The sequence below is a fragment of the Phaenicophaeus curvirostris genome, chromosome 2 (genome assembly GCF_032191515.1).
Source record: "Phaenicophaeus curvirostris isolate KB17595 chromosome 2, BPBGC_Pcur_1.0, whole genome shotgun sequence".
NCBI lineage: Eukaryota > Metazoa > Chordata > Aves > Cuculiformes > Cuculidae > Phaenicophaeus > Phaenicophaeus curvirostris.
The window spans coordinates 25,449,263-25,476,933 of NC_091393.1; the positions used below are offsets into that span (position 1 = coordinate 25,449,263).

The window sequence follows — 27,671 nt, forward strand, 5'->3', positions numbered from 1 at the left end:
TTCCTTATTTTCTCTCCAATAAAATGAATTTCCTTGTGTTTTGACATGTCTTGTAGCCAGGAAAAATGTAGGAAGAAAGAAGCTTAAGTTTACCTATATTGTAATCAAACAGCATTGGATAATATTTGTCAAAAGAGTTCAGGAGAAGGAAGAGCACATCTACATCTCCTTATCTTTTCCCCACCTATGCCATTGTAAAAGAAGACTCGTAAGACCAGAGAGCCGTTCAGAACATGTTTTTAATGAAAGGAACAATCATATAAGCTAATCCAAAAGCTGCAATCAAGCATTAACTAACGATAAGAGAAGAACTCTCATTGCTTCATCTTTAGCCATCTATTATGGTTGGACTCGATGATCCAGTGTGTCCTTTCCAACCTAATGATTCTATGATTCTATTATTTAGCCATCTATTTCCTCCCTCGTTAACTGTGTATTTTTAAAAGGAGCAGGATGCTTACTTACTTTATAGACAGTAAATAACTGTGGGGTTTTTTTCCTGAATTCCATTGTTTTATATAACTTTTGGAAAGCTTATATGACCATGGATAACGTCTGAAGCAGCCCAATGACCTCAGCAAACAGTGCAGGTAGATTTGAGGTATTCCTACAACAGTCTGTACCACAGCACCTTGCACTACTCCCTAGAAGGTTATCACTTTGGGCAGTATGGATCACAGAACAGTTAGGGTTGGAAGGGACCTTAGAGATCATCCAGTTCCAACCCCCCTGCCTTGGGCAGGGACACCTCCCACTAGATCAGGCTGCTCAAGGACCCATCCCATGCTTTATCATCACTGACTTCAGATGCTGATGAACATGTGGCATGTTTTCTACAGTCTTTTTTCATTTGTAGAATCAAATTCAGATTCCTGAGCAGCAGTTCTTGACAGTCAAGGCAACTCTAGTGGGAACACGGGGTGTAAGAGTCCGCAGAAAGCTATCTCTGTCACAAGTTTCTTGGGTTTTCTTTTTTGTTTTGTCTGCGTTTTATTCTCTAATAAATGATTGATACCATATACTTTGTCATAAACCTAAAACTTCTGCTTAAAAAAAAATATGAGCATCTTGCCAACAATGCAGCAAATGTCATACACTTGCCAAGGTCATTCTTTGCTCTACTCACATTCAAATTAATGATCCCTCCCCAGAGTACCTGTTCTCTGTCAAATAGTCAGCCACAAGTCCACCCAGGAATCTATAAGTTGCAGCAAGAAAGTCACCTTCTGATTCTGAATGCGTCTATCAGGTTTATTAAGGGAGCATCAGATATAAAGAAAGCCCTTTTTCCATCAAATTAATTTTTGGAATTGCAACAATAAAAAATCATACCTTTTTATTTTCAGGATCCTGCCTGCACTTGTCCAAAAATCTGAGAATGAATGGGAACATTACAGAAAGTACAATCTCCTCCTTTTAAATCAGTATATGCAATTCAGAAGTATCATTCTAGGACAAAAAGATTAAATTTGTAAAAGAATTCTTCTTGGATGCCTAAAAGGGAGGTGCATTAGGATTAAGAAGGCAGCATAAGTTATCAAAACCTATTTTTTGAGAGATTTGCATCTCAATTGATACTCATTTCTCTATCTGAATCTATCCTAACGATGTCTTTGTAGGTATATGAAATAACACATCGACCAGAATCTAATGATTAAGCTTACCTAGCAGTGCTATTGTACAGCAGCTGCAAGTCACACTGTGTCTCTGTGGACTCCTGCTGAAGTCAACTGAGCTCTGCAAAGGGGCGCAGATGTGTCTGCATGCAGCCCATTGGAGAACTCAGACATTAAGTCTGATTCTCTCTTTGGAATAGCACAGTTAGTCTGGTTCTTTAAAAAAAACTGAAAGCACACATAAATCTGGCGAATATATCAGTGGCAAAGAATTTCTATTCTAATCTTTGCCAGACTGAGGCTTCTCTTTGACCTGTAATAGATATGAGAATCTGGGCCAAATTAAACTTTTAAGATGCCTATGTATTTCACCATTGACCCACAGCCTTTTTATAAAAAGGTGGTGAAAGATATTGAACATCTGATGTATTACAGGAATACGTTAGGAAAGAGGTGGAGATTGCTGTTTCTGTCCTTATGAAATGCCTACTAATCACTGGTAGGAGAGAATCTCTCCTATCAGTCAATATTTAGGGATCTTGTACAACATGAACCAGAAGAGAATGAGAGGAAATCATCTAGAATAGTTCAACAGTCTGGTAGTTTGATCACTCCTCGCAAAGACACAGAGGATGCAGGCTTAATCAAGCCTGTACTTCAAATCACACAGAATATGCATGTAATAAAAAAAGTCTGATGTGGGAAATGTAAACTCAGAGCTATTGTTTGTAAGAGGTGAGAGATGTGCACATATAGCTATTGCCAAAAGCCTTATCCCAATATCCTCTTTGGAGCTTGCCCTGGAAAGTAGGTGGCAAAGCGGTCAGCAACCACAAATGCCAGGCAGACATTATGGCAAAAACCTCAAGGCATTTAAATAATCATGTATAGATCTCGGGACCTAAGCGGAACTCAAATAGTCAATGTACGTTCCTAACTCCCTTTATGGAATTGAAATATTCTTCAGGAAGCTCTCTCACTTCTTTTTCTTTTATTTGCTTTTGGTACATATATAGCACACATACAGAAGATTGCAATTTGGCAGAACAAAAGTAGACAACAGACCCCCAGGACTCAGTAGAGCATCTGAGCATGAGCTTAATTTAAACATGCATGTAAGTCTATTAAAGTCAACAGGTGTTAGGCAAATAAGTGACCTTGTGCTTAAGTTGAAGGTGTTAATGAAACTATCTAATTTCTAGGGGAAAAATAGAGTAGAATTGGGGGAAGTGAAAAAATATATATGATTTCTGCTTTTTAAGCAAAAGCGTAATTTTCAAATCCTTGCTTGAAGAATAGAAGCGTTTTCTTTCCGCAACCATACTTTATAGTCTCATTTAGCTTTTATTAAAAACTAAAGAAATGGGAAAAGCAGCTCTTGATTCTTTTCAAATGAAAACTAAATCCAAGATATTTGTTGCAAGCAGGAACGAATAAGCACTAGAAACCAGAAACTTACTTTCTCTTGGATCTCAGTATTTGTGCATGGGAGACTGGCCTGAATCTGGCTGGATTTTTACCACAATCAATCACATAATTGTATCTTTCTGACAAAAGCCTGTTTTCTTCCTGAGAAGACTTTGTTCAGAGCCTTAGGATCCCTTTTCCATCCCTGATCCAGGCTAATACATTTCAGCCCTACGACACGAAGCTGGCATTCACTACAACAAGGCAGAAGATCTGGGCTCAATTACTCTCTGGGTTTCACACTGTGCTACTTCTAAGAGAACAAGGTGCTTAACACTGCTTAAGAGCATCTCCTATTATCCTCCAAAGGAAGAAAGGATGGGGACAAACTTCTGACCCCATAAAAGATACATCTTAAGTAGCCAGACTACTAGCTGCCCTTTGTTAGCATTCCCCCTTAACCCTGCAGACTAATCTAACCCCGATCTTATTGACTGCAGCAGAGAACACTATCACTGTGCCAGTGGAACTCTGATTGCATTATTAGTTGATAAGGCTTTGTAATTAGCCCTCAAACTCTCCTCAGTAAATCTCCAATTTCACCCCTCAGAGACTCTGAGTAGATGCTACTACACTACAGGGCCTCAGAAAGCTCCTAATGAAGTGTGTAATGAGGCTTTTTAGAGGCAGAAGATCGAGGAAAAGGCAAAGATAAATAAAAAGCATATAAAAGATGAGGGTTAGTTTTCTAGTGATCTCTCCCGTCTCTTCTATTGAAAATATTTCTCAAGACTGGCTTCAAAACGATTCCTGATTTAAAACACAGAAGAGGAATTAATGGTAAATTGAAGTTCACTCTTAAAAATTAAAACAAAGGCTTCTGTCACTGGTGTGCAGCAATGGATAGCACTGAAATAGGACAATAATTCCTCTATCAAGGAAGCTGTCCTCACACTCTCAATCTGTGAAGTTTTTGCAGCACACCCACTCCTCCACAGATGCACACTTACCTACAGCCTGCAACATCAAGACTTCTGTTTACTTACCAAGTGGTATTTCTCTAGAAGAAACACCCACAAATTGGTCCATCATTGAATGATGTAGTGTTAGCATTACCACGGGCAAAGACAGATGAGAAGATAGAGGTTAGATCTCACACAGTGCTTCAGAACTTCTTTGGTTGTGACTTTCTCCTGTTGCAAGTGTGCTATGGTTAACACAAATAGTTATGAATGGCAAGAATTTGTTTTTCAGGGAGATTTCCCACATCTTAGAGGAGCCTGTGCCGTTCCATGATTTCTGTTGAGCCAAGGGCTCTGACAGTTAAGTGCTGTCAGATCTTCTCGTTGCCGTTTAACCCACTTGTGTGTGCTTTGGCTCTGCTTTTGTTGCCATAATAGAGTCTGCAGAATAGAATATGTGAACAAGCCTTGGGTCACTGTCCAGTTATTCTATAAATCCATGTAAATTAGCATGTCCATGGAGAGATGCAATCTCTCATCTTGAAATGGGGAACGATAGGGAAAGGTTATTTTTCATTCAGATCACTGCTTTGATCTGGTTTACCAGAAGGCAAGAATACATGTGAACCATTTCACGTTCTACTTAGGTGTATTAGCTTTAACTACTGAATAAAGTAATTTTTGTGCTGAGATACCAGATTGGGGAGAAGAGTGTCTGAAATACAGGCGTGCATTGTGTTCTTCAAGTGTGTTATGGGCTTTAATAATGTCCATCGCAAAGGTGTTAAACAGTGGAGTAGCTTTCTCTCTGACTGTGACTCAGTGTTTGAGACACTTCCATGCAGGGGACAAAACCTGGCAGAGGTTTAGATGGAGAATATAGTCAAGACAAATAAAAGTACCACTCGTACTGCACTGTTGCAGTCCATCAAATAATGTGTTTGGGCAGATTTTATTCCTCATTGAAATATTACATTTTTGTGCTACCTATCTGCGTGCGTGCCTTGCTCTCTGCTTACCCATCAAATTAACGTATCTGGACTACAAGTTGCCACTGTAAAGTCCTCTATTACAGGTTCACAAAACAACTGTACACATTGCTATCACTTATTTTATTTTCTTGTGGTTTAACCTATTTAATCTTCATGTTTGCAGCATCTAGTTTCCCATGAGTCACTTCACAGCATTATGGAAAACTTCCTTACAGCACAACTGTTTATTTGCATGAGCGATACCAGTATGACCTTCAAATACAGTGTGTTAACGTTGAGCTAAATGCTGTTGTTATCCATTTTTACTAGATGGTTAGACAGTTTTCAACAATTTTCTTTTGGAATGCTTCAAAAAGGAGATACTAAAAATGGAACTTGCTATTTCTATAGTGCTATCCTGTTCGTTTACATAGTCGGTATATTAAGTACTCTTTTCTTGAAGACAAGAATCAAATAACTGGAATATTATCTTCAGTTATAGAGTTGTATTTACATCACAGAGTCCCAAGTTCTTGTTTTCTTCTCAGCTTTCCTTTCTGGATCTCTGTGTCTCTGATGCTTCCATCTCTCAGCTTTGCTTGCTTTTGTCACAAATACAGACAAATGACATTTAATTAGGTTGGAAGGACCCCTTACAAATCATGTGGGTCAGTCTGTCTTTCAGGATTCCACAAAACTTATGTAGGACAGACATTCCCTTTGTTTCAGCTTCCAGTTCCATAAAATGTTCAGCTGTATTGATCTTTAAATGAAAATACCTAGCAGGACATTACCTACCTTCTACAAGCCACTTTCTGCAAACTGCCTTGCAACAGTTCAACTCCATCCCCAGTAGCTTCACGGCAAGGCAGAAAGCAATGGACTGGATTGAAAGGGCTTGCATTTCACATCCAGAAGATCCACATTTGTTCACAGGATACCAAAACTGACATCCAAAATGTTTTGTATGTCTAGTCATAATGCGAAATATATATATAAAAAATTAGTTGTGGGGTTTTTTTTCCTCCTGAGAGTAAGGATATAAAATGGGATTGCTGGCACCATTCCAAGAAAGCAAAAAGTTGGAAAGGAAGCAGATTCAAGTATGTGTCCTGTCTCCACCACAGCAAGCCTTATTGCATTATATTTCACTCAAATGCAATTTAATATTAATAAATTACATTGGCCTGTTGGCCAATGGATGTTTTAGGACTTAGTAATGCAACATACTGCTTAATCTTTTGAAACAGCATTCACAAAAAAAGACTTGAAATGCATATATTTTCAGCAAGTAATCTCAATATTTAGGCACATCTAATTTTTGAAAGATCCAAATTTGCATCTATTTGGCTATAGCTACACTCAGAAATAAGGTAGGTCCAGCTGACCTGTATGGTTAAATTTCTTTTCCTATAGAAAGAGTGGCTGCATCCAACAGGGTCAGTCTCTGAAACATGCCAGGGCACTACAGAAGAGAGCCAGGTGGCCTAGGCTGAAATCAGGCTGGGGATCATGCTGGATGTGCTAACAGTTTGACAGAGGTGGTGATCAGGTGGCAGCAGTTGGACATATGCCCTGCTTCTGCCATCTGCATGAAACAGCAATGATAGACCTTGCACTTCTTTTTTTATTCCCATTTGGAGCAAAACACACTCCTGTCCAAGAGTAACTTTCAGAATTTCAATGTTGCTGTTAAATCAGTTATATTTACCTAGTTGTATGTTGTTAAATAAAAGTATTTATTCAGATGCAAATGTGCGTTTTTATTGTTTATGAATTATTAATGTTAAATTGGCCGAATCTTTGAGCAACACACTCTGACAAAATTGGGGTTTACTTTTGTCAAAGTAGAAATAGGATTTAAATGGGAAAAACCTCCTTACAAAGATGCCTGGTAGTATTCAGAGGAGAAACACACCCATGCACATGTTAAAGGTCTGTTGAAGGTTAAGTGACTGACTCTCTAATTTTAATTTTATTCTATTCAGAGTAGTCATAGAAAACTAAGTTTATTCTTATGAAAACTACCTACGTACGTTTTGCAGCCAATGCATGGTTTTGTACTACCAAAATTATCAGTATTCAGGTTTTATTACAGGTTTATTGGTCTTCTGTCAGGCCTCGGTTCTGAGCTATCCTGTCCACCCAAGGGTGTGTAAGCTCCATTTTATGTCTGCGTTATCTCCCTCCATCCTGGTAAACAAGCTAAAAATCCAGCTAATGCAGCTGACATCTTGAATTATGTAATTTCTCGTAATACATGCCAGAAATGCTATTCAGCCCTGCTATATATGCAGGAATGCTGTTCAAAACCTTGGCTTCTGGCTCAGCAGCGTGATCAGCAGCACAAAGGGTACTCGGAATGCAATGGGGATTGTTGAGCCACCCCAGAGGAGGAAGGAAGGCTCCATAACCATCACCCTTTGCTATATCCTTCACAGAAAACTATCAGGCAGGAAAGGTAACCACAGTAACAGTGAGACAGAAATATACTGGGAGGAGATGGCTTGTGGTGAAAAAAACAGGTTTAGGATCAACATTTATAGTATTCCCATGAGACAAGAAATTTTCTGCTTGCTTTAGGGCTGCTGAAAGTTGCAGATTTTTGCAAGAAAGATATGCAAGAACTAGAACCGTTGTCGCATTTCTGGCTGAAGTTCACTGGAAAAAAAAAAAAAACCACGTGTGTTAGACCGGCAGATTCAGAGTGCTGCCCCTCAGTTTAAGGGAAAGCCAAGGATTTAAAAGATATCTTGCAGCAACAGCCTGGCTGCTCAATTATTCCTGGTGCTGTGTTTGTGACAAATTCTCAACAGAGCCCCTAATAATATTTCAGCGTATTACAAAAAGCTTCCTCCTTTCTTGACTGCAGTTAGTGGAAACTATGCCATTAAATCCTTTGGGACCATCAACAGGCACAGCTGTTGACCCTGGTATATTGTGTCAGCATCACACCTGTGTTTTACTCAATTATATTTTCAGCGGTGTATTTGCAAACCATGGAGAACAGACAGAAGACACACCATTTGGCATTGATCTACCACCTGCTTTCGGTATTTAATAGATCAGAAAGACTTCTCTTCTTGAAACATATTCTTTGTTTGAATACTTCATTTGTCTAGATGCTGTCTAGATCTGTTCATAGGCTGTTGGGATCTAGGGAGGAACGGAGACCTGCCACGCATTGGAAAATTTGTGCTGGTGTCTACATTCACTTGGGGAAGACCCAACCGTAGCCAAAACCAAAGAAAAGAATAGAATAGATTTTATTTGGTTGAAGTACTTGGAAAGTTAGAACTACCTATGAGAAAATATTTTAGTTGGTGGTACTGGTATGGATATTTCATACTATACCTCCGAAACAGAATGGCTGCATCCAAACTTCCTTCTGGAAATAATCCACACCAGCGCCCAGAAGAGGGCCGAAGGTCTGCTGGGGGTGGTCAGGTTTCTGTACTCAGGTCTGTGTTCTGGAAATGTTTAATTTAGTGGCAGGAAGGCAGATGGCCGAAGTGCGGTAGTCTGAGAAAGACGACGATCTCCTCTTTCCCTGTTGCCTTCAGAACGGTCGTTCTTAAGAGGCCACAGACATGCGATCGCTTTCCCTTCGTACAGCTTATCCCACAAGGATAATTTCCCTTTGCAGGATGCACAGCTTTCAGAGCCATTTACAAGTAAACCCAGGACTGAAGAATTCACAACATACGTCTCCACCATGGATAAGGTATTACAGGCTCTACTCCCACTGACACATACTCGTAAACTGAAAATTACCCATCTTTTATGTTTCCCATGGACTTTCTCAAATTCGGACTGAACCAGCAGGTCTGCCTCAAACCCATATTTCAGCCCAGCTATAATGACCGAGGATATAAAAAATTCAAATGTTGCTTCCAACCGCTGTTATTAAGAGCTCATCTTTTCACCCTTGGAAATCAGCCAGGTACAGATCCATCAGCACTACTTATGTTATAGGCCATGTTTTCATCATTGGAACTAATATTCTTGCAAATCCTTCAGATTCACATTCAGGATTTGGCTCGGTTGCCTAAACATAAGTCTCTGGCACCTTTTGAGATGCCATAAGGTTTTCTGCCTGGATTTTAATTGTAAACTCAGAGCAGAAACCTGACAGTCTCCTTTCATGGCATCTCAGAAATCTTAGAGCAGCTTATGGTACAGACACCTTTGTGCATCTGAATTCAGCCTATAGAGATGCATCTGCAGGCTATATGAAACAATACAATTGTAAACCTTCTCTTCAGTAACAGTGAAAATTGATGATTTTCTTCCAAAATGCAAGCTAAATAATTATATTTAATTAGGCCAAAAGGATTTTTGCCAGAGGTTTTTGTTTGGTTTCTTTCATTTTGTGAAAAGGCGAGTCACTATGTTATGGTATACATGGTATTATCTACAGAGCAATAAACAACCTTTAATCAAAGGTTTCACTCTTAATTTCTTCATTTTATGTAATTCTCCCAGGCAAAAAGATCAGTTGTCTAAGCTGTGAGAAACTCACAGTCATATCAATAGAAACTACAAGATTTGAAATCAGGCAACCACTCTGAAACTGCCTTCAGAAGTATACTTACAGTTCAATTATAAAATGATATATTGAAAGAATAAAAAGGAGAGAAAAATAAAGATATACTGAAAAAAAAATATAGCTACATATTCTCCTATAGTTTTAAAATTTTCTTTGGTTATTTAACAAGGAATATTGTAGGTAGTTTGAATGAAAAAAAACCCTCAAACAGTCAATCAAACCTCTCCACAATGGTTTTAAATGAATACAACACAGTATAGCTGATACATAAAGCACTGTACTGATAAAAAAGATTTTAAGATGCAAAATAGATGATAAAGTTATACGTTTCTTATTATATCTAGTACAGAACAGAATGCATTTTCTACTTCAGAGAAAGCAATGAAATAACAAAGACTTATAAAACAATCCTTCTAAAGAAAATATATTCAGAAATTTAAACTTTTGACAAAAATATGGATAGATTTCCTTCAATAAATGTAACGAACTCTTTCTGAAGTAGCAGGCTTGTTACACAGATGGAGGAAGATGGCAGGTTTTCATCGAGTAATTGCAGGAAATTGTAGCTAATTTAAAATGAAGACACAAAAGCTAGCTTTTTAAATACAGTATCTAAATTTCTCATGGATACTGACCACTACCAGTAAGACATAAAGAAAAATTACCCAAGTCTAAGCAACTTTCAGAAAGCTGTATAACAGGGTATAGTGGAACTTACTTTTGATGATCTCCCAGTGGTCTTTGTCCAATGGATTTTAATAATGACTCTGGTCGAACAGATAATTTTGGTGATGTCTTGGGGCTAGTATCAGAGTCTCCACTTTCTTCATCTCCCATGGCCTTAATATAGCTCCCACTTCTCATTCTTCTGCAGGGGATTTCTTCATCTTTCCCACCAGCTGGGTATCCTCCCCATTCATCCTGAGGTACCTAATAGGGAACATAAAACACACACCTGAAATGTGCATTATTCTTTTCACGTATTTACATACTTCCTTTGATTTTTCATTTTACAAAGACAAATAATGATTTTTTTATTATTTAGAAACAGATCACTTAGAAATAAATTTCTAAGGACCCCAATGATTTGGCAATTTAATCCCACCTTCAAGATTGGAAATCTTCAGTTTATAAACATTAGAACCTAAGGAATAATCAAGTCATGGTTTGTGAGCTGAGCTGCAATATAGACTTGTAGACATGCTCTAAATTGCAAGAAGTAGCTCAGCTTAACTTCTTAAAAGTTTGCACACAGATTTTCAGCTCATAAACAGTAAATTGATCAGGTGTCTTATACCTAAAACTCATTGAAAGCTGAGCACTTAAGAGTCTTTTACCAACTCTTCTTACACGGGGCTTTGACTGGTTTTCAGGAAGGCAAATGAAATATTTAAGTGAAACTAAACTGTGATTTTGGCATAAATGGTTAGGATTCTTACTTAGGGCAAACTTCTGTGAATAAAAAAAAAAAAAAAGCAAATCATAGAATAGTTTGGGTAGGAAGGGACCTCGAAGCCCATCCAGTTCCAGCCCTCCTGCCATGGGCAGGGACATGTCCCACTGGATCAGGCTGCCCAAGGCCCATCCAACTTGGCCTTATACACCTCTTTTTTTTTTAAATTTAGAATCTGTAAAATAGTCCATAGAGGCTGTTACATACCAGGAATGTAGCCAGTTAATTATTAATGCATTTGGTTGAGACTGCTCTCACGCAGTTTTGGTGATTTTTTTAAATAGCAACATTGGTAATCAGATAGTCCACAGCTGCATCACAAAGCTGCAGAGACTTGAACAGGCATAGATTTTCCATTCCAGTGTAAAATCAGCCTTATTTTAAGGCTTCATGGATAAACCCAACAAGCCTGTCTCTGCCAGTACTGATGATTCTTTGCTTTCTGTTTAATCCTCCAAGGTGCTGAGTCCCCTGGTCCTAATCCAGAAACACACTTAAGCATTTACTTAACTTAAAGGTTATAAGCAACTCCCTGAAATCCATTATAATGACTCATGGTTAAAAAGAAGGATGTGACAGAGTGCATCAGTGGACCAGGGCTGATGCACTTGGCAGCATCAAATCCTTTATCAATGAAATGACTTTGTATATATTAAACAGTACAGTGGCATTATTTACCCATATGCTATAAATCTGAACTTCCAGTTAAACATACGTTAAGGAGTATTTGCGAAGCAAAGTGCCTAATAAAGGTGTTCAAGTCAAACTCCTACAGAAAGAGCTCACCCTGGAGCTGAAGCAAATGCTCCCATTGGTTTCAGCAGTATTGGAAATTGGATTTAAATAATTAACACATTTTGCCTGTCATCTTTACTGCCCTTTCAAGATACACAAATTAACCACACATCAGGTGAACAGACCTTCGAATACCAAAAAAGGATTAAGGGGAAAATGAAATTTTTCAAGGGGGTGAACAAGTAAAGATAAAGAAAATTAAAGAAACAAGCTCAAGGGAGAAAGAAGTGAGACTGAAGATGAAGTCAGAAAAAGAAAGAAAACAGATTGCACAGATCAGAAAAGTACTAGAGACAAATACCAGAAGAAAAAAAAAAAAAGGTCTATTCTTATACAAAGCAGTAGGACAGAACATGAATCTAAATGAAATATGGGTTGGATCATGGAAAGGGACCAACTTTTCATATTATTCAGGTTTGGAATGTTATTGGAAAGGGAGTATGAAAAATCTTCCCAAACTTGAAGACTCTAAATGCAATACATCATCCTCATTTCTCTTCTGAGACCTTCCATTAATATTGGAAGAAGGGGGTTTGAGATTATGGGAGACTTAAAAGGTATTTATATGTAGTGATATTTGTAATAGCCAGATTCCTAAAATGTATAAAATAGATATATTTTCTTAAGCTTTATATACATAAATATATATATATATCTTCTGGCAATAGTATTAACCACAAAAACCTGAATTAGACAGACTTAGTGAGAAAAACTAATTGATATCATACAATCATACACTCACTTTTAAATCTTCTTTATTACTTGTATGTCAGCATAGCTAAAAACAAAATCCAAGTGCTGAAAAAGCATTACTGGCATCTACGTGGGCCAAGTGCAAGCTATAGTGGCTAATTTTCTGTACTAAAGCTGAAATATTACGTTCAGTCTGAATATTCTTCTTTCAAAAAACTCATAACTTTTTCATAGAATAATTATTTTGGCTTGAAATTTCTTTCCTTCATTTTAGCTCAGAGATTGAAAAGAAAGTTTAAAAAGACATTGATCAATAAACTTTTACTTACTCAGATGCAGAAAGGATTAGCTTATCAACTTTTGCCTGAAATTCCATGTTTAAATAACTAGATGGGGACTGGATTTAAAAGAGTAAACACCAGCTTATTTTTGACTAAATGTGAAACTTTAAAAGATAGGAATGACTGATATTTTACACTAAAATATGTACAAAATTCTTTCTTGTATGTGATAAGGAGCCTTAGGAGAACAAATCTTATAGCTATGTCCCTTAGTATTTTTGTTGATTACATTTCTTTTGCTTAATGAATTCATAAGTTAAATGAATTCACATTAAAGCTAAAAAAGCTCTGCTCTGTTTGTGCTTGTGATGTACTCATAGTACACACATATGCACCAAGAATGTCTTTCAAGAATTAATGATGGAAAAAACATTATTCACAATTAGAATATGTGGTTTTTTTACCCTCGAGCTATTCAAAACAGCAGAATAGAATGAACACAAGGAAAATGCTTCTGGAGCCTGGCAAACAATTCTGACGATGTGTTCCCTCAGAAGGTTTCATGCAGAGCCTATGAAAACAGTAGGAATCCTTCAGATGTCTTCAAAAGCCAACAAAAGGGCCCTTGACATTGTTTTTCCTCACAAACTGAGGATAGAAGCAACATTTGAGTTCCAGTTCAGCCTGATTTATCATTTATTTTAGCTGGTACATTAAATACTTGGAAACATCTTTCCAAATCCAGGCCCTCTCAGACCCCGACACAGCTTTAAAGAAAACCAGAATTATTATACTATTGTAGGAAAGATTTTTATTTCAAAATAATAACAAAAACATCTAACAGTGTGTGTAAGGGTCATTAAATGTGTATTTTCCAAAATATGAAAAAGGCTTTGCACCTTGAAGAAATGCTTCCTTACAATAGTTACCAGCCCCTGAAATTCCCATCTGCAGGACTTGCAGCTGCTAATTGGGAATAATTACCCTAATTATCCACTTGCATCTAGTGATGAGTGCTGATATTTATAATGTCTAAAAAGGCCTTCCTCCTGTTCTAGATGCTAACACGAATCCTTGTATATGCCATTTCTGTCCACTGAGGAGTTAGACTGCATCCTACTCTATGAATTTCCTTTTATAAGAACAACAAAATGACAAGGTCTGGATCTTTTCAATTAATTTTGTCACTGGCTGATGATTTGGTTATAATCATTCAATAGAATGATGAGTCTCTTTCATAGATTTCATGCATTGTTGCTGTGAGGAGCACAACCAGGTTCAGGAAGTGTGGGATCTTTTAATTGTTCTGCTACTGATTCAGTGTGGTATCTCTCATTAGTCACCTCTAGGGCTGATTTTATTAAAGCACCTGGTACCTAAAACTTACTACATTTTATGGTGCTGATCCTGACAGTGAACTCCAGAACCTGGGGTAGGACCCTAAATTTACTGTAGAAAGTATTTAGGGGAGTTTGTAGTATCCAAAAGGAACCAAAAGGTCCCTTTAGTTAGCAGCCAAAATGGAAAGCATGAAGAAAAATCTCAAATGCTTCTCCTTTCCTGGGTTTGTTGTGTCTGACTACAGGCAACAGACAGGCCTTTCTGTCATTCACAGCCTAAACCCATCTTCTGAAGAGCAAATTCACAACTTTTCTTCAAAGAGCTGAGCAGCTTTTTCTTTCCTTCCTTGATGAAACAGCTGTGGAAGTGGGTGATGTTACTGCTTGCCTTCTAATCAATAACAGCTGGAGTTCTTGGGAAGAAGACTTAGGGCTGATAAATAAACCGGCATGCTCTCCTCCTCTTTTTCTAACTCATGGCCTTTTCATGGAACACTCACAGATTGACTGGAGAGGGATGGTTAGAAGAGAAGGACTTCATGTGCAAGAAAAGGTGTGATGCAGCCTTGTGATCTATGTGCTTATGTGGAATGAAGGAGCTTAGTTACACTCCTGTGCCAAACACTCACATGAATTTTTCATGAAAGGGTGCTGGATAAAACTGGGGGAGCATCTTAACAAAGAAAGAAGCTTCAAAAGGTCTTACAGCCCGGTGCTCACAATATAATTGGGGAATTGAGAAGATGGGTTTTGCCCTTGTGCAGTCTAAGGAAGAAACAACTCACATCTTCACAGTGCCTATTCTAGAAACTTTGTTATTATGAAAATGAATTTTCTTCCCTTAGAAGAAAAGTCACTATCCACATGTTTTGTTAGAAGTTCTTCCAGTTGAGTGTCTTGGTTGTGCTCAGATTAGACCTGTCAAAAGAAAAGGATTTTGGACACCTGACTGGACTTCAGCTACAACCGTGTTCCCTGACTCCCAGATTGCACAGATCCTGCATATAAGCAACAGCGTGTTGTCAGAAAAAACAGGGATGAATGCACCAAACCTCTGGAACAAACTAGGAATCATGGAATTATGGAGGCTGGAAGGGATTCTAGATGTCCCTTGTCCAGTCTCCTGGACAAAGCATAGTCAGATATAGCAGGTTGCCCAGGATTATCTCCAGTTGGGTTTTGAACGTTTCCAAAGATGGACAATCTATAACCTGTTCAGGCAACTGGTGCCAATGTTTGACCACACTAAGGGGGAAAAAGTTTCCCCTTAGATCTAATTAGAGATACGTAGCCTAGCTCCTTTTCAGGAAATAGTGCTAGCAGTGTCAATACCCAACTCTGTATCAAAGAAATATTGATGTTGAAACTGGAAGAAAAATGTAATATTCATTCTTCTGGACTTTGAGCACTGTCAATTCAAGTTTTTAAATTTTGGTTTAGGATTTAGCTGAAGAAGTCAAACTGGCAACACCCACTGGCATTTCAGAACAGACCTTTTGTTCCACTGATTCCTGTGCCAGCTTCCAGAATTTTAAAGGTATTCCACCATCAAACTGCTGATCTGCTTAAAATCTGGCATATCACTTTGCTATATAAATGAAACATTTCTAAATATATGGCTTCAGCTGATGGAGCTATAACTTCATCATAGTTCCCATTCTCAAAGGTTAAAATGAGGATTGCCTACCTCACCGGAGTCCTGTGATATTTAATTAGCACGCAGATGTAAAATGCACTGAAATATTCATTATGAACTAAATCTTATTTTGGTAATACAAATTTTACATTTTACTTCAAGCAGAAGCCGTCTGTGCATGAAATTGGACTATAAATGATATGAAGAAGGATAAGATATGAAGCACAATGAAGGAGATATCTAATTTTTGTAATTTTATGCTTTCTTAGCCTGGTCAAGAAGATGACTCCCCCCCACATCAAAAAATCTGAAATGTAGGTAAGTTATTTTCTTTTAAATCTCGCCTTCTTCAAGGAGCCTCAAAAACCAGTCTTTGTGCATAGCTGCAAGTAGATGAAAGCAGATGACAACTTTGCAAGGCAGATAGAAATGTTTTTTAGCATGGTGGAAAATTTCCCTGATATAGTGGGAGGTGGGAGCTGGACCTTCTGTGTTTTCAAAAAATCTGCTGGAAAATGACCCCAAAACCAGTAATAAAGATAAGTAAAGACAAGTTTTCAGCTGAACTAGTGAGTTGCTCCAGCTCATTATGCTGCTGCGTGGTTATCAGAGCTAGGGAGAGAGAAGGATGGAAATGGTATGGTGATTACCCCAAGGCTGTGGATGAAGATCAATCAGGCAAATGAAGATCTATCATCTTGCCTGGAGGTCAGCCAGCCTGCAGGGCTCCATACCCATAATATTGAGCAATCTTTGCCTCCGAAGCAGTGGGGCTACCAGGAACATCCCTGGCCTGTGCCAGGTCCTTACCTGTACCCAGGGACTGGACAGGGGAATACTGGCTGGCTTGGATGAAAACAATGCCCAGGACAAGCTGAGCCACAGAACAGTGTAGAGGATCAGGGGCGATTCCAAGGAACCTTTCTAGAAACTACGCAGTTTGATAGCACAGATGCAGCATAAGGTGGCAATTATTTTAATAATGGAGGTCCATAAAGGCTGCGCGCTCGTAGCCCAGAAGGCCAACCATATCCTGGGCTGCATCAAAAGCAGCGTGGCCAGCAGAGTGAGGGAAGTGATTCTGACCCTCTGTTCCTCTCCTGTGAGACCTCATCTGGATCATTGTGTCCAGTTCTGGAATCCTCAACATAAGAAGGAGGTGGAGCTGTTGGAACGGCTCCAGAGGAGGGATACAAAGATGATCCGAGAGCTGGAGCACCTTCCATATGAGGACAGGCTGAGAGAGTTGGGCTTGTTCAGCCTGGAGAAGAGAAGGCTCTGAGGAGATCTTATAGCGACCTTCCAGTGCCTGAAAGGAGCCTACAAGAAAGCTGGAGAGGGGCTGTTCATAAAGGCTTGTGGTGACAGGACGCGGGGCAAAGGGGATAAACTGGAGAGGGCAGATTTAGACTAGACATAAGGAAGAATTTCTTCATCATGAGAGTGGGGAGGCCCTGGCCCAGGTTGCCCAGAGAAGCTGTGGCTGCCCCATCCCTGGAGGTGTTCAAGGCCAGGCTGGATGGGCCTTGGGCAGCCTGATCTAGTGGGAGGTGTCCCTGCCCATGGCAGGGGATTGGAACTAGATGATCTTTAAGGTTCCTTGCAACCGTAAATATTCTATGATTCTATGATCAAAGACCAAAACCTGGAACTTCTCATGTTTGCCATAAAAGGCAGCATTTCTGTTGATGAAATTGCTGTAGTCATGCACCCAGAGTTTGCTGGTTTATTTCTTTGCCTTTTTGGGCCAGGTCATACCTGCATTTTCCTTTACATCCTTCTCTGTACATCAAATCAATTTGATTACAATAAAAATTCTGCCTATTCAAAGCATCAAAAGACTAAAGACCTAAACGGAACTGCGGATTGTCACTCTATACAGGTGAAGGGCAGCCAGGAATACACTCACCAGATGGACTGCTTGACTGACAGGGCAGCAGATAAGGCCCAGGGGACCACAAAAATTTGTGGGGAATAAGACTCCCTAAATGCAAGGCATGTACTCGTGGTCCTCAGAGGGGTCACCTTTCTGGGCCCCTCGCCACAAGAAGGATGTTGAGGCTCTGGAGCGAGTCCAGAGAAGAGCAACGAAGCTGGTGAAGGGTCTGGAGAACAGGCCTTATGAGGAGCGGCTGAGAGAGCTGGGGGTGTTTAGCCTGGAGAGAGGAGGCTGAGGGGAGACCTCATTGCTCTCTACAAGTACCTGAAAGGAGGGTGTGGAGAGGAGGGTGCTGGCCTCTTCTCCCAAGTGACAGGGGACAGGACAAGAGGGAATGGCCTCAAGCTCTGCCAGGGGAGATTTAGGCTGGACATTAGGAAAAAAAAAATCATTAACAGGGTCACTGGGCACAGCAGAGGCTGCCCAGGGAGGTTGTTGAGTCACCTTCCCTGGAGGTGTTTAAGGGACAGGTGGACGAGGTGCTGAGGGGCATGGTTTAGTGTTTGATAGGAATGGTTGAACTCCATGATCCTGTGGGTCTTTTCCAACTTGGTGATTCTATGATTCTATGATTCTATCCCTGTGGCTTTGCTGAATCACGTTCAATGCTCCTGCAGTGCCTTAGTGCTCTTTCCTTTTCTAATCACTTTTGGAAACGGAAAAATAAAGCCCAGACTCTCAACATTGTATGACGTATCAGTCAAAATCACCTGTACGTTTTCTGCAAATACCTTTGCTTTTACCACTGCAGGCACTAAGGGAAATTCACATTTGTCACCTTATCATTACCTGTGTGAGTGGGACAAGACAGCACAGACCATTATTGGTTGGACTCGATGATCCAGTGGGTCTCTTCCAACCTGGTTATTCTATGATTCTATGATTTGTGGTCACAGAAGGATGGACTAGAGATAAAAATGCCCCCAAAGGAAGAAAAGGAGGGGTGCTCCCAACATACTTAGATGCACAGCACCTCCAAAACCACAGAGATTGCAGATGTTGCAAGAACTCCAGTGTTGCAGAGATATTATAAGGCTAGACAGGGAAGAACAATCTAAAAGGCAGGATATCCAGGGCTGACTCAAAAGAAGGCCTGTAGTAAACACTGTCTTATTTGATCTAAGCAGGAAATTCTACCACTTTTTTTTTAGTTGTTATATGGTCACTGCTGAAAAAAAAGTGCATATCTTTAAAACATAAATAATTTTAAAGGCTAAATAAAATAGATATGTTTGTTGCTCATATAGTTTTACTATTCTATCTAATATTATTCTAATTAATAATTACTATAATTAATAATTACTTTAATTGTTTTATTATTAGTAATGATTTAGAGTTTTGAACAGTTAAATCCATATGACTTCCATTATTTAGCTTACAGAATGAAATTATTAGTTTTCTTTCCTGTCTAGGTACTAGATAACAATTATCCACATGCTTTTGAAAAGAACAGCTTCTCTCTCAGAGGTACAAGGGACTTCATCCATATAGACAGAACAGCTATTAAGCACATGTGCAACTCCACCTTAGAAACCAGCCTTTAAGAATAGTGCTAGCATGGCCAAAACCAGCTGGAAAAAAAAATTAAAAAAATCAAGGCGACATTTATAAATGTTTTCCTATTGTTCACAGCCACCTGCTTGCAGGAAAATTGCTCAGGAGAGGAGCTGGGTCTGCCCTAGGCAGCAGCCTGCAGCACAGGAGCTGTGAGGTCTTTACAGCCCTAAGTGCGTGTTCCCGGCAGTCTCGTTTGACAGATGCAACTGGCCTAAGTGTATAAAATAATAAGTTACTCCTGGCTGAAAACTTCTGCAGAGCCAGTGACATCTTTGGGTAACAACTGCAAAGGTCAGCCTTCAGCCTTGGCGAGGCAAACATGGAAAAACAATTTGGCAACACGCTGCACTAACGTTATAGTGGAGGACAATTCCCCCCAATTAAAGGGCAGTGGGATCACAGCCTCCCTTTTCTGCTGCTAGCTTTGACATTTGTGCAGTAACAGGGACTAGTTTAAGAAAATACTAACTCTGAAATCTTTCTACTTTCAACTGGAAAAAAAGCTTCAGCAATTCATTTCAGCCAATATGAGCATCCTAATACACGGGTATGGAGACAGTGTGCTGTTTATTAATACAGTAATTCAAGATACCAGCCATCAACGACAACTGTTTGGTCAGAGCTTTATGCCATCATTGACTGAATGTATTTATTTTCTTTTTTTCTCCTCCTTTTTCTCTTGGAAGGGGTATTTAAGAAGTATTCTGGATATTTGTAGCACATGAAACCATCAGGATTCTGTATATAGAGGGAAGTCTCAGCTTTATTACACCCTTTTCATTTAGTGTTCTTAAACTTCTAGGAGCAATATTTCAGAGGTATGATTGGTAGAAAGGGCATTATAAGGAACAAGTACAAGTGGTTGAGCTCACTGCCGTGTATGGGAGGACTGCACCCTTACTGCCTTGGGGAATAACTACACAGAAAAGCACCAGGGGCTGCACCAGATGTTGCAGTCTGACATCAACACTGTGAAGGGACTATGGGGTGTTAACTGTCTCATCATATCCCTTATTGTCTGGGCATTACCTATTTCCCATCTCCACTCCTGAATGGGAGGGTGTAGAGCTAGCCAAGACATCCTTGTGGGGCTGTAAAGGGCTGTAGAAATTAAAATGGTACAGCACATGTCCATGCTTATTTAGGATATGGACTACCCTGTTCTCCCGCTATCTATCCTAGATTTTCCTGCTGTGGAAACGACCCAGTTAATTTTGGAGTGGTGGCTGGTCATTAATCATAGAATCATACCCCCTGCCATGGGCAGGGACACCTCCCACTGGATCAGGCTGCCCAAGCCCCATCTAACCTGGCCTTGAACACCTCCAGGGATGGGGCAGCCACAGCTTCCCTGGGCAACCTGGGCCAGGGTCTCACCACCCTCATGATGAAGAAATTCTTCCTTATGTCTAGTCCAAATCTGCCCCTCTCCAGTTTATACCCATTGCACTTTGTCCTATCACCACAAGCCTTTGTAAACAGTCCCTCCCCAGCTTCTTGTAGCCCCTTCAGGTACTGGAAGCTGCTCTAAGATCTCCTCAGAGCCTTCTGGCTGACTCCACAGCATGCATCAGTTGGCAAAGTATTGGATGTAGTTTCTGCAGTTCATACATGGTTTGATGTCAAGCAAAGAGATACAACACAGTTTCACAGAGAAGTCCTACGAAAGGTGCATTGAGTTCAAATCCACTCACCCCTGTAACCTAGGGGTAGAGTGCAAAGCAGTAGTATGGCTCCCAAGGGCAGTGGTCTTGTTTGTGGGAATCCATTCAGGCCCCAGAAGAGTTCCTGGAAAAACATAACTGAAGGCTTAATGCCTACTTATCCATTAGCTTGTCCTCAAAGCTCTTCTCCATGTAGATATAACTTATACCTGCAAAGAGCCCTGTTGAAACCTCTGCTTTTTTCTTTTTAAGAGGCTAGCTCTTGTGCTTTTCTTTCATTCTGCAGAGAACACAGCTGATTTTATTACCCACATGCTTAACAGTGCCAGTACTGTAACGGATGACGCTAGTACTTAAATGCACTAGGAAAACAGGAGTGGGCTGAAGCCGTTTTTAGAACAACATGCTATTTTCTTTTTTTAGTGCTGACTCATTCACTGTACCTTGCGATATGTTTACCTTGATTGCTTGCTGCTTTGCAGACTGCTGAATGGGTGAGGGAGGAATATTAATCAGTGACACACAGCACTGTGCTCCAGAACTTCAGTGATGGTGAGTGCTATGCTCTTGCCTGCATTCTGGTTTCATTGTAGGAATGATTTTTCTTTAACTAGCATTCACAGGTATTTCAGTGCTGGAAACTATAAGCAAGACTTTTGTATTCACCATCTTAGCACAGCTATCTCGTTCATATCCACTTTTTCTCTTGAAAATCCTTGCTTCTCACTAGTACTCATATCAGAGTAAAATTAAAGTCATTGCACCATATGTATGTTGAACCTAATTAGTCAAAACAGCTGATGAAGACAGAAGAGATCTCACAAGTCATTTATCTCTTTCATAACATGTTTTACATTAAAATGGCATGGAAAGCAGTAGGGATGCTATTTCTACAGCTATACAAAAGTGCACTTTACTATATGTGTGATTTACTCAGGCTATTCTGCCTGAGGAGTGAGATGACAGAAGCGTTTTGTGCCCAGAAATGCATTTGTAGCTCAATTTGTCTTCATTCAAAACAGAAATTAAAGGCCCCTACATAAAAACCACTGCTAATCATTCACAAGAATCTGATAAATGCTATTAGTGTACAATAACAAACGGCTGCTCTCTGCCTCTGTGATGGTAGTTGACCATCTGGTTCATGTTATAACCAACAAATTTAGCAATGAGCTGGAGCCCAAAGGGCTTCCCACTCTTCCCCTCTCCCTTCACTCTGCATGTTCCCATCACCTCCTCTTTAGTGGGAGCGGTGTTAATCTGATCTGAGCTTTAGATAGCTTTTTTCTACTAATTTAGGTCTAGGAAACTGTCCACTTCAGGACTAGGAGACCACTGATGCTGGAACAAGGCACTTTGACTGAATTGTCTCTCTGTTCCAACAGCGAGAAGATCCCCCAGCTGCAAGGACTGTCTGTGAAGGAGCAGGGTTGGTGGAAACCTGAGAGGAGCCAGACGCTAAGCCTCCTGTTTTCAGGCATCTGAAATAGAATTCATAGAATCATAGAATCATAGAATCACCAGGTTGGAAAAGACCAACTGGATCATCGAGTCCAACCATTCCTATCAATCACTAAACCATGTCCCTCAGCACCTTGTCCACCTGCCCCTTAAACACCTCCAGGGAAGGTGACTCAACCCCCTCCCTGGGCAGCCTGTTTGGTAGAAGCTCACTTCTTAGGAAGAAATTCCTTTTCTTTACTCCTCAGAATTTCAGATTTAAGGAAAAAGAGCTCAGTAATCACTGTGGAAGACAAAATGCAAGTCCCAAAACAGTATATAGAAAGCGTGGTCCCAAGCACAGACTGCCTTGGTCTTCCACTATGGGATTGCCTTCAGTGGAAACCAGCAGTAGCGACATTTTATACAGGTATTGAATGAAAAAAATAACAGAGAGATCAATAGATAGGGAAGTGAGTTGAGTAGAAGGGGATCCTCATATAAATAGGCAGCAGAGCAGAAGTCATATATATATTATAAATGTATAATATTAATATATAAAGGTAGAAAATGATTTTTTATTATCCTAGGGTATGCTTATGCATTCATATATAAGATCACTCAAGAACTAAAAGTTCACAGATTCACTTTAAAAAGAACATGGAAATATATAACTGACATCATGCAGGAGAAATGCCTTTTAATATCATGTATTGTAACACTATAAACACAGAGAACCTGTGAAGGGCCTGGGATTTTTGCTAATCTGTTAACTTGTGCACCTCAAGGGAATCTGCTGCTTCACAATCAGCCTCATAATCCCTTGAATTCCCATTTCCAGATATTCTACAGCAAGGCTGGAAACTCTCCTGGCTAGTTATCCTGACATGTTTCTCTATCTTTCTCAGTTTCTGAACCTAATGATTATTTTTATCCAATCATTATTTAGTGATGCTTCTTACTCCATCATAAGAAAAGTTAAATATCTTTCCTCAGTTTTGCAGATAGAATAATTGAAGTGTGCAGTGATTAACAAATTACATTTCCTGGGTCAGAGAGAAAGTTCAGGGCAGAGCTAATAATGGGACTTACGTCTCCGGTCTTAATGATTACAGTTTGACAGCACAGCATCCCTCAAAGTAGAAGTTTCAAAACTACGCATTTAGTTATCACATTGACAGGATGAGATCCCTTCGATTTGTTTGCTGATCTTGGGATAACGAATAAGCAGCCACTCAATCTGCAAGACATCCATACTCTGAGTGGCATATTCAGATTCTACAGAACATAACTTTTGTAATGAGAATATTCCTAGTGTAGAATTCCTAGTATCACTGCTTTGATCACAACTATGTTTTCTTTTTTGTAGCAAGTGAGCATTCAAGTCTTAATTTCCACTACAGGATCGCTGTGAATAGGGGATGGCTACCACCCTATTTTTAAAGGAGCCTAAAATCAAAGATCGCAGAGAAAGTCTCTCTCTGCTGCAGCAAAAATTTAAATTCACGTTGTTAAGATTTTAAACTGGATGAACCTATCAGTGGATGAATCTTCCTAATTACTGGATGAAAATTCCTCCGTGCAGTCATCCTGAATTCACAAAAAGCACGAAACTATGACACTCAAAAAAATTGTGCTTTCCTGCTCCCTAGGCTTGTCACTGGACTTGATGTAAACCTTAGTGATAATCAAGTAAGTTTGTGAACTCAGAGTTTATCATTCTTGTGAGAATGCTTATATGAGTTTGGAGTAAGGAGAAGGCTCATGAAAAGTAAAACCTGGTGGCTTCTGCAGAGAAAAATGAGATGTAAAGAGGAGGAAAGAGAGATAATGAAATGTGATGAGAAGGAAAGCAGGAAATCCAGCAGAGATATAGAGGGACCAGAGGTGTCTATGTAGGAGTAGGAGTATGTCATGGTAAGGAAAAAGCTTGCCATACCTAAACTTTTTCTGTAATGCTGGAGCTGTACACGTGGTTTTAGAATACAGACACAAGTGGAATTCTCTGCAAAGGATGTGCTTCCCGTTCTGGCTTGTTGAGTTAGATTAAAAACTTCCAAGGAAGTGCAGGCTGTTTTACATACATGAGAACTGTACTTAGATATGATAAAATATCACAGCTGTCAGTCTAAATTAGAATTGATTTGCATGGTAATGCTATGAGGTTTGCAATTTCTTTATGTTCCTTTTTCTGCAATGAGGAATTTTCCCTGTTTCAGTAGAGAAGATTGATCCTGGGTGTCTGCATGTGCATTGGAAAAAAACTGTTTTTTCAAGTGTGACTCATTACTGTCTGTCTCCTATTGCTCACAGGGGAGAGAACTCTGCACAGAAGTGCACTGGTTGCTCATCTGTGCTTGTTGGCTTCTGTAGAGTCCACAGAAATTGAAAATTTCTAAATACATTTATCTAGAGTGCAGAATTGCCCATGTTAATGTGAGAATCATTAAAGTTCTGGAGAAAGAGAAGTTTCTTTAAAAGGACATAAAAAAGAAGGTACTCATAACAATGTGGGCTTTGCAAGCTCTACTTGTTAAAAATACTCAAGGGAATATTTGTATACCATATTTTTTCCAGTGGCAAAGCTAGCTGAAAATGTTATCCTCCCAGCTGCTCCCTCCTTTCTGCATAACTCCCACTACAGTTCTCTGTACACCCTGATGTGCTAATGACACTTGTCATGGAGCCGTGCTGGACCTAAAAAGAAAATAATTTGCCTAAAACCGATAATTGGAAACTAATTTTTAAACCCATATCTCTCCACCATCCAGATCACTGCGCAGCATCATAAATAGCTACGTCAGAATGAATTTGGTGTGGCAAATGGCAGCAAGCAGCAGGTACAAAAGTTTAGATGTAGGATAAAGTGAGAAATTCTTGGTGGCTGCTAAAGAAAACAACTGTGCGTAACACCACTGCAAACAGTCCAAGTACGAGGCCTGAAATATTTCTCTCCCTGAGGTATCAATGTAACTTCTAACAATAATGCCTTATAGTATGGTTTCAAAGAGTTCAGTTCATTATGAGTAATCACAATTACAATGAAGCAATTGAGTACGTCAGTGAATCAATTCTCTTGTTACTTAGAACAACCTGGAGAAAAAGAATAAAATAACACAAAACCAGAAACAGCCTGTTTTTAAAATGACTCGTTTACAGATGCATTTGGCACACCTTTTCTAGCTCCAAGACTTCTGGGAGAACTGCCCCTTTTTCAATCTGATGTATGGGATGTGTTCAGTGTGAATTCCAAAGATGAAAACACATCCACTGACCTTAAACTAATTTATGTCAGATTAGTTTTATTTAGTTTTTAATCTGTGCCTTATAGACCAAGACAAAAGCTAGAGTTTTCTCACTTTCACGGAATATCTGCATTAGGTGAGCCATACAGATATTCTTTATACACAGACCGCCCTTGTATTTTTTACCGTAACTTAATGGCAAAAATTGTGATGCTTTTTCCATTAAAAATATTATGAAAATATTCCTCTTACCTGAAGGTAATGGCACGGCCTCAAGGAAGGTTTGATTTCCTGATGAACTAAAGGCTTATCTAAGTTCAGTGATGATTTGCGATAAGCTTCTTTAGCCTGACTTACTGTAAGTGTGGACCAAGAACTCCTTTTCATATATTTACCATCAGGGGTCATTGCTAGCCCTTCACAAGCGGAACATTTCACGTCATTGTTACTTTTGGAAGTCTTCAATGAGAGATCCCCAAAATGCCCCTGGAGTGCCTCAGGGTAGCAATGGGATATATGATCTGCATGGTGCCTATTTACCACACTAGGGGTTCGGTAAGTGCTATCGCTGTCCAAATTATCATCAGAGCTCCACCAGCTGCTCATTCCAGATTTATGCTTGGTTTCTGGTTTCCTCTCCTTACTTTTACTCCTTTTGCTATGCTTGGAATGGTGCCCGTGATGATGGTCGTCCCCTCGGCTGTCTCCCTTCGTTCCATTAACGTTGCCTTTGGATGATCCTTCCAGAGAATGAGATTTAGTAAAAAGTTTCTGGACTGAATGAACGAGATGGCGTATTCTTCCCGGGCTCTCACTGCGTTGTTCCGCAGCTGTTGAGGTCCTCTGGTACTGTAAAGTGTGAAACCCATCCCGGTGAAGAGGAAGCTGTTTCTCAAATTGGTCCAAAAGATTTGCAGGAATACGGTTAATCTTAGGGTTACCGTGAGACATGGCGCAGTCGTCTCTGGAGTCGTAATGAGAGCTGTAGTGCATTCTGGGGAAAGTGCTACTTGACATGTGATCGCCCATTACCATGGGCATCATCATGCATTCGGAATGGATGGAGCTGCGCGGCGAGCAACGATGATGATCCATCGGGCAACTCTCCGTGGGGCTGAGAAGATACGATGGCCTTGGCTCCTGCCCATGGTGAATATGGTCGTGGGTGTGTTCGCAATCTTCAGGGGATGCTAAGCCACAAGTATGAGCTGAACATAACTGTGGTTGGTTGCGACTGCCAGATAATCCTTTCATATTCCTCGGAGCAGGAGAGAATCTTTCTTCATTGAAGTGCTGAGAAGGCGACCATGAGTACTGCTGGTCTGTCAGGAGAACACATAAAACCTATGTCATGTGACTGATTAAAAGATTAACCTGCAAAATCAAATTATATTACAAAATTAAATTTTTTTCTCTAGGAGTTTGATGGAAAGTTTCCCTGATCATGGAATTTTATTCATCATTTTAAAACTTCTTAAAATTGCTCACTATGAGCAATTTATACTCAATGCAGCCTCCTTCCTGTTTGCAAAACTGCTCTAAATTTTACAAAGCTATTCATTATGCAATCTTCCTAAAATAGATTTAATGGATACAGTCAAATATTCAGTTTATTATTGGATATTTGGAATTCATATGTCAAGATTTATGACTAGTCACTTAAGTTACATGGCTCTAATTTCTGTTTCTGTGGTTCCTTATTTGGATATCTTAACCTAAATGCAACCTTTACCTATAGATTCATTTTCATATCACAAGCTTAACTTTATTTTCTTAAATGAATCTCAGCTTCAGGATCCCAAGTTCACTGTTCATAAACACAAATAATAAACAGCAAAGAGAAAAAGAATATGAACATGCTGAAGTGAAGTTTAACTTTTGTATCACTAAGCAGTTTATGAAGAAGCATCTCATACCATTTGAACATCTGTTATCGTTAGACCAGAATTACTATCACTGTTCTCATATTTGTACAATCTTCTTTATTAGGCAGTTTCCCCCCTTTTTACATCTAAATTACAAATTATTTATTTACTGACTCTGTTATTCCTGATGAAACAAATGTATTTAGGAACAAGCTACAGGTTTTTACATACCCAATTATTTGTTCCTATGGATCATGT

General features: G+C 39.6%; 1 protein-coding gene across 19 annotated transcripts in view; it reads right to left on the reverse strand.

Annotated features, from left to right (window-relative positions):
* DLGAP2 (DLG associated protein 2) overlaps positions 1-27,671 on the reverse strand; it is a 478,034-nt gene that overhangs the window by 63,007 nt on the left and 387,356 nt on the right. For all 19 annotated transcript variants that reach the window (XM_069851571.1, XM_069851585.1, XM_069851567.1 and 16 more), the window contains 2 exons: positions 25,801-26,870; positions 10,224-10,435 (listed from right to left, as the gene is read on the reverse strand). In XM_069851571.1, coding sequence (XP_069707672.1) covers positions 10,224-10,435; positions 25,801-26,870 — 1,282 coding nt within the window. The remainder of the gene's footprint in view (positions 1-10,223; positions 10,436-25,800; positions 26,871-27,671) is intronic.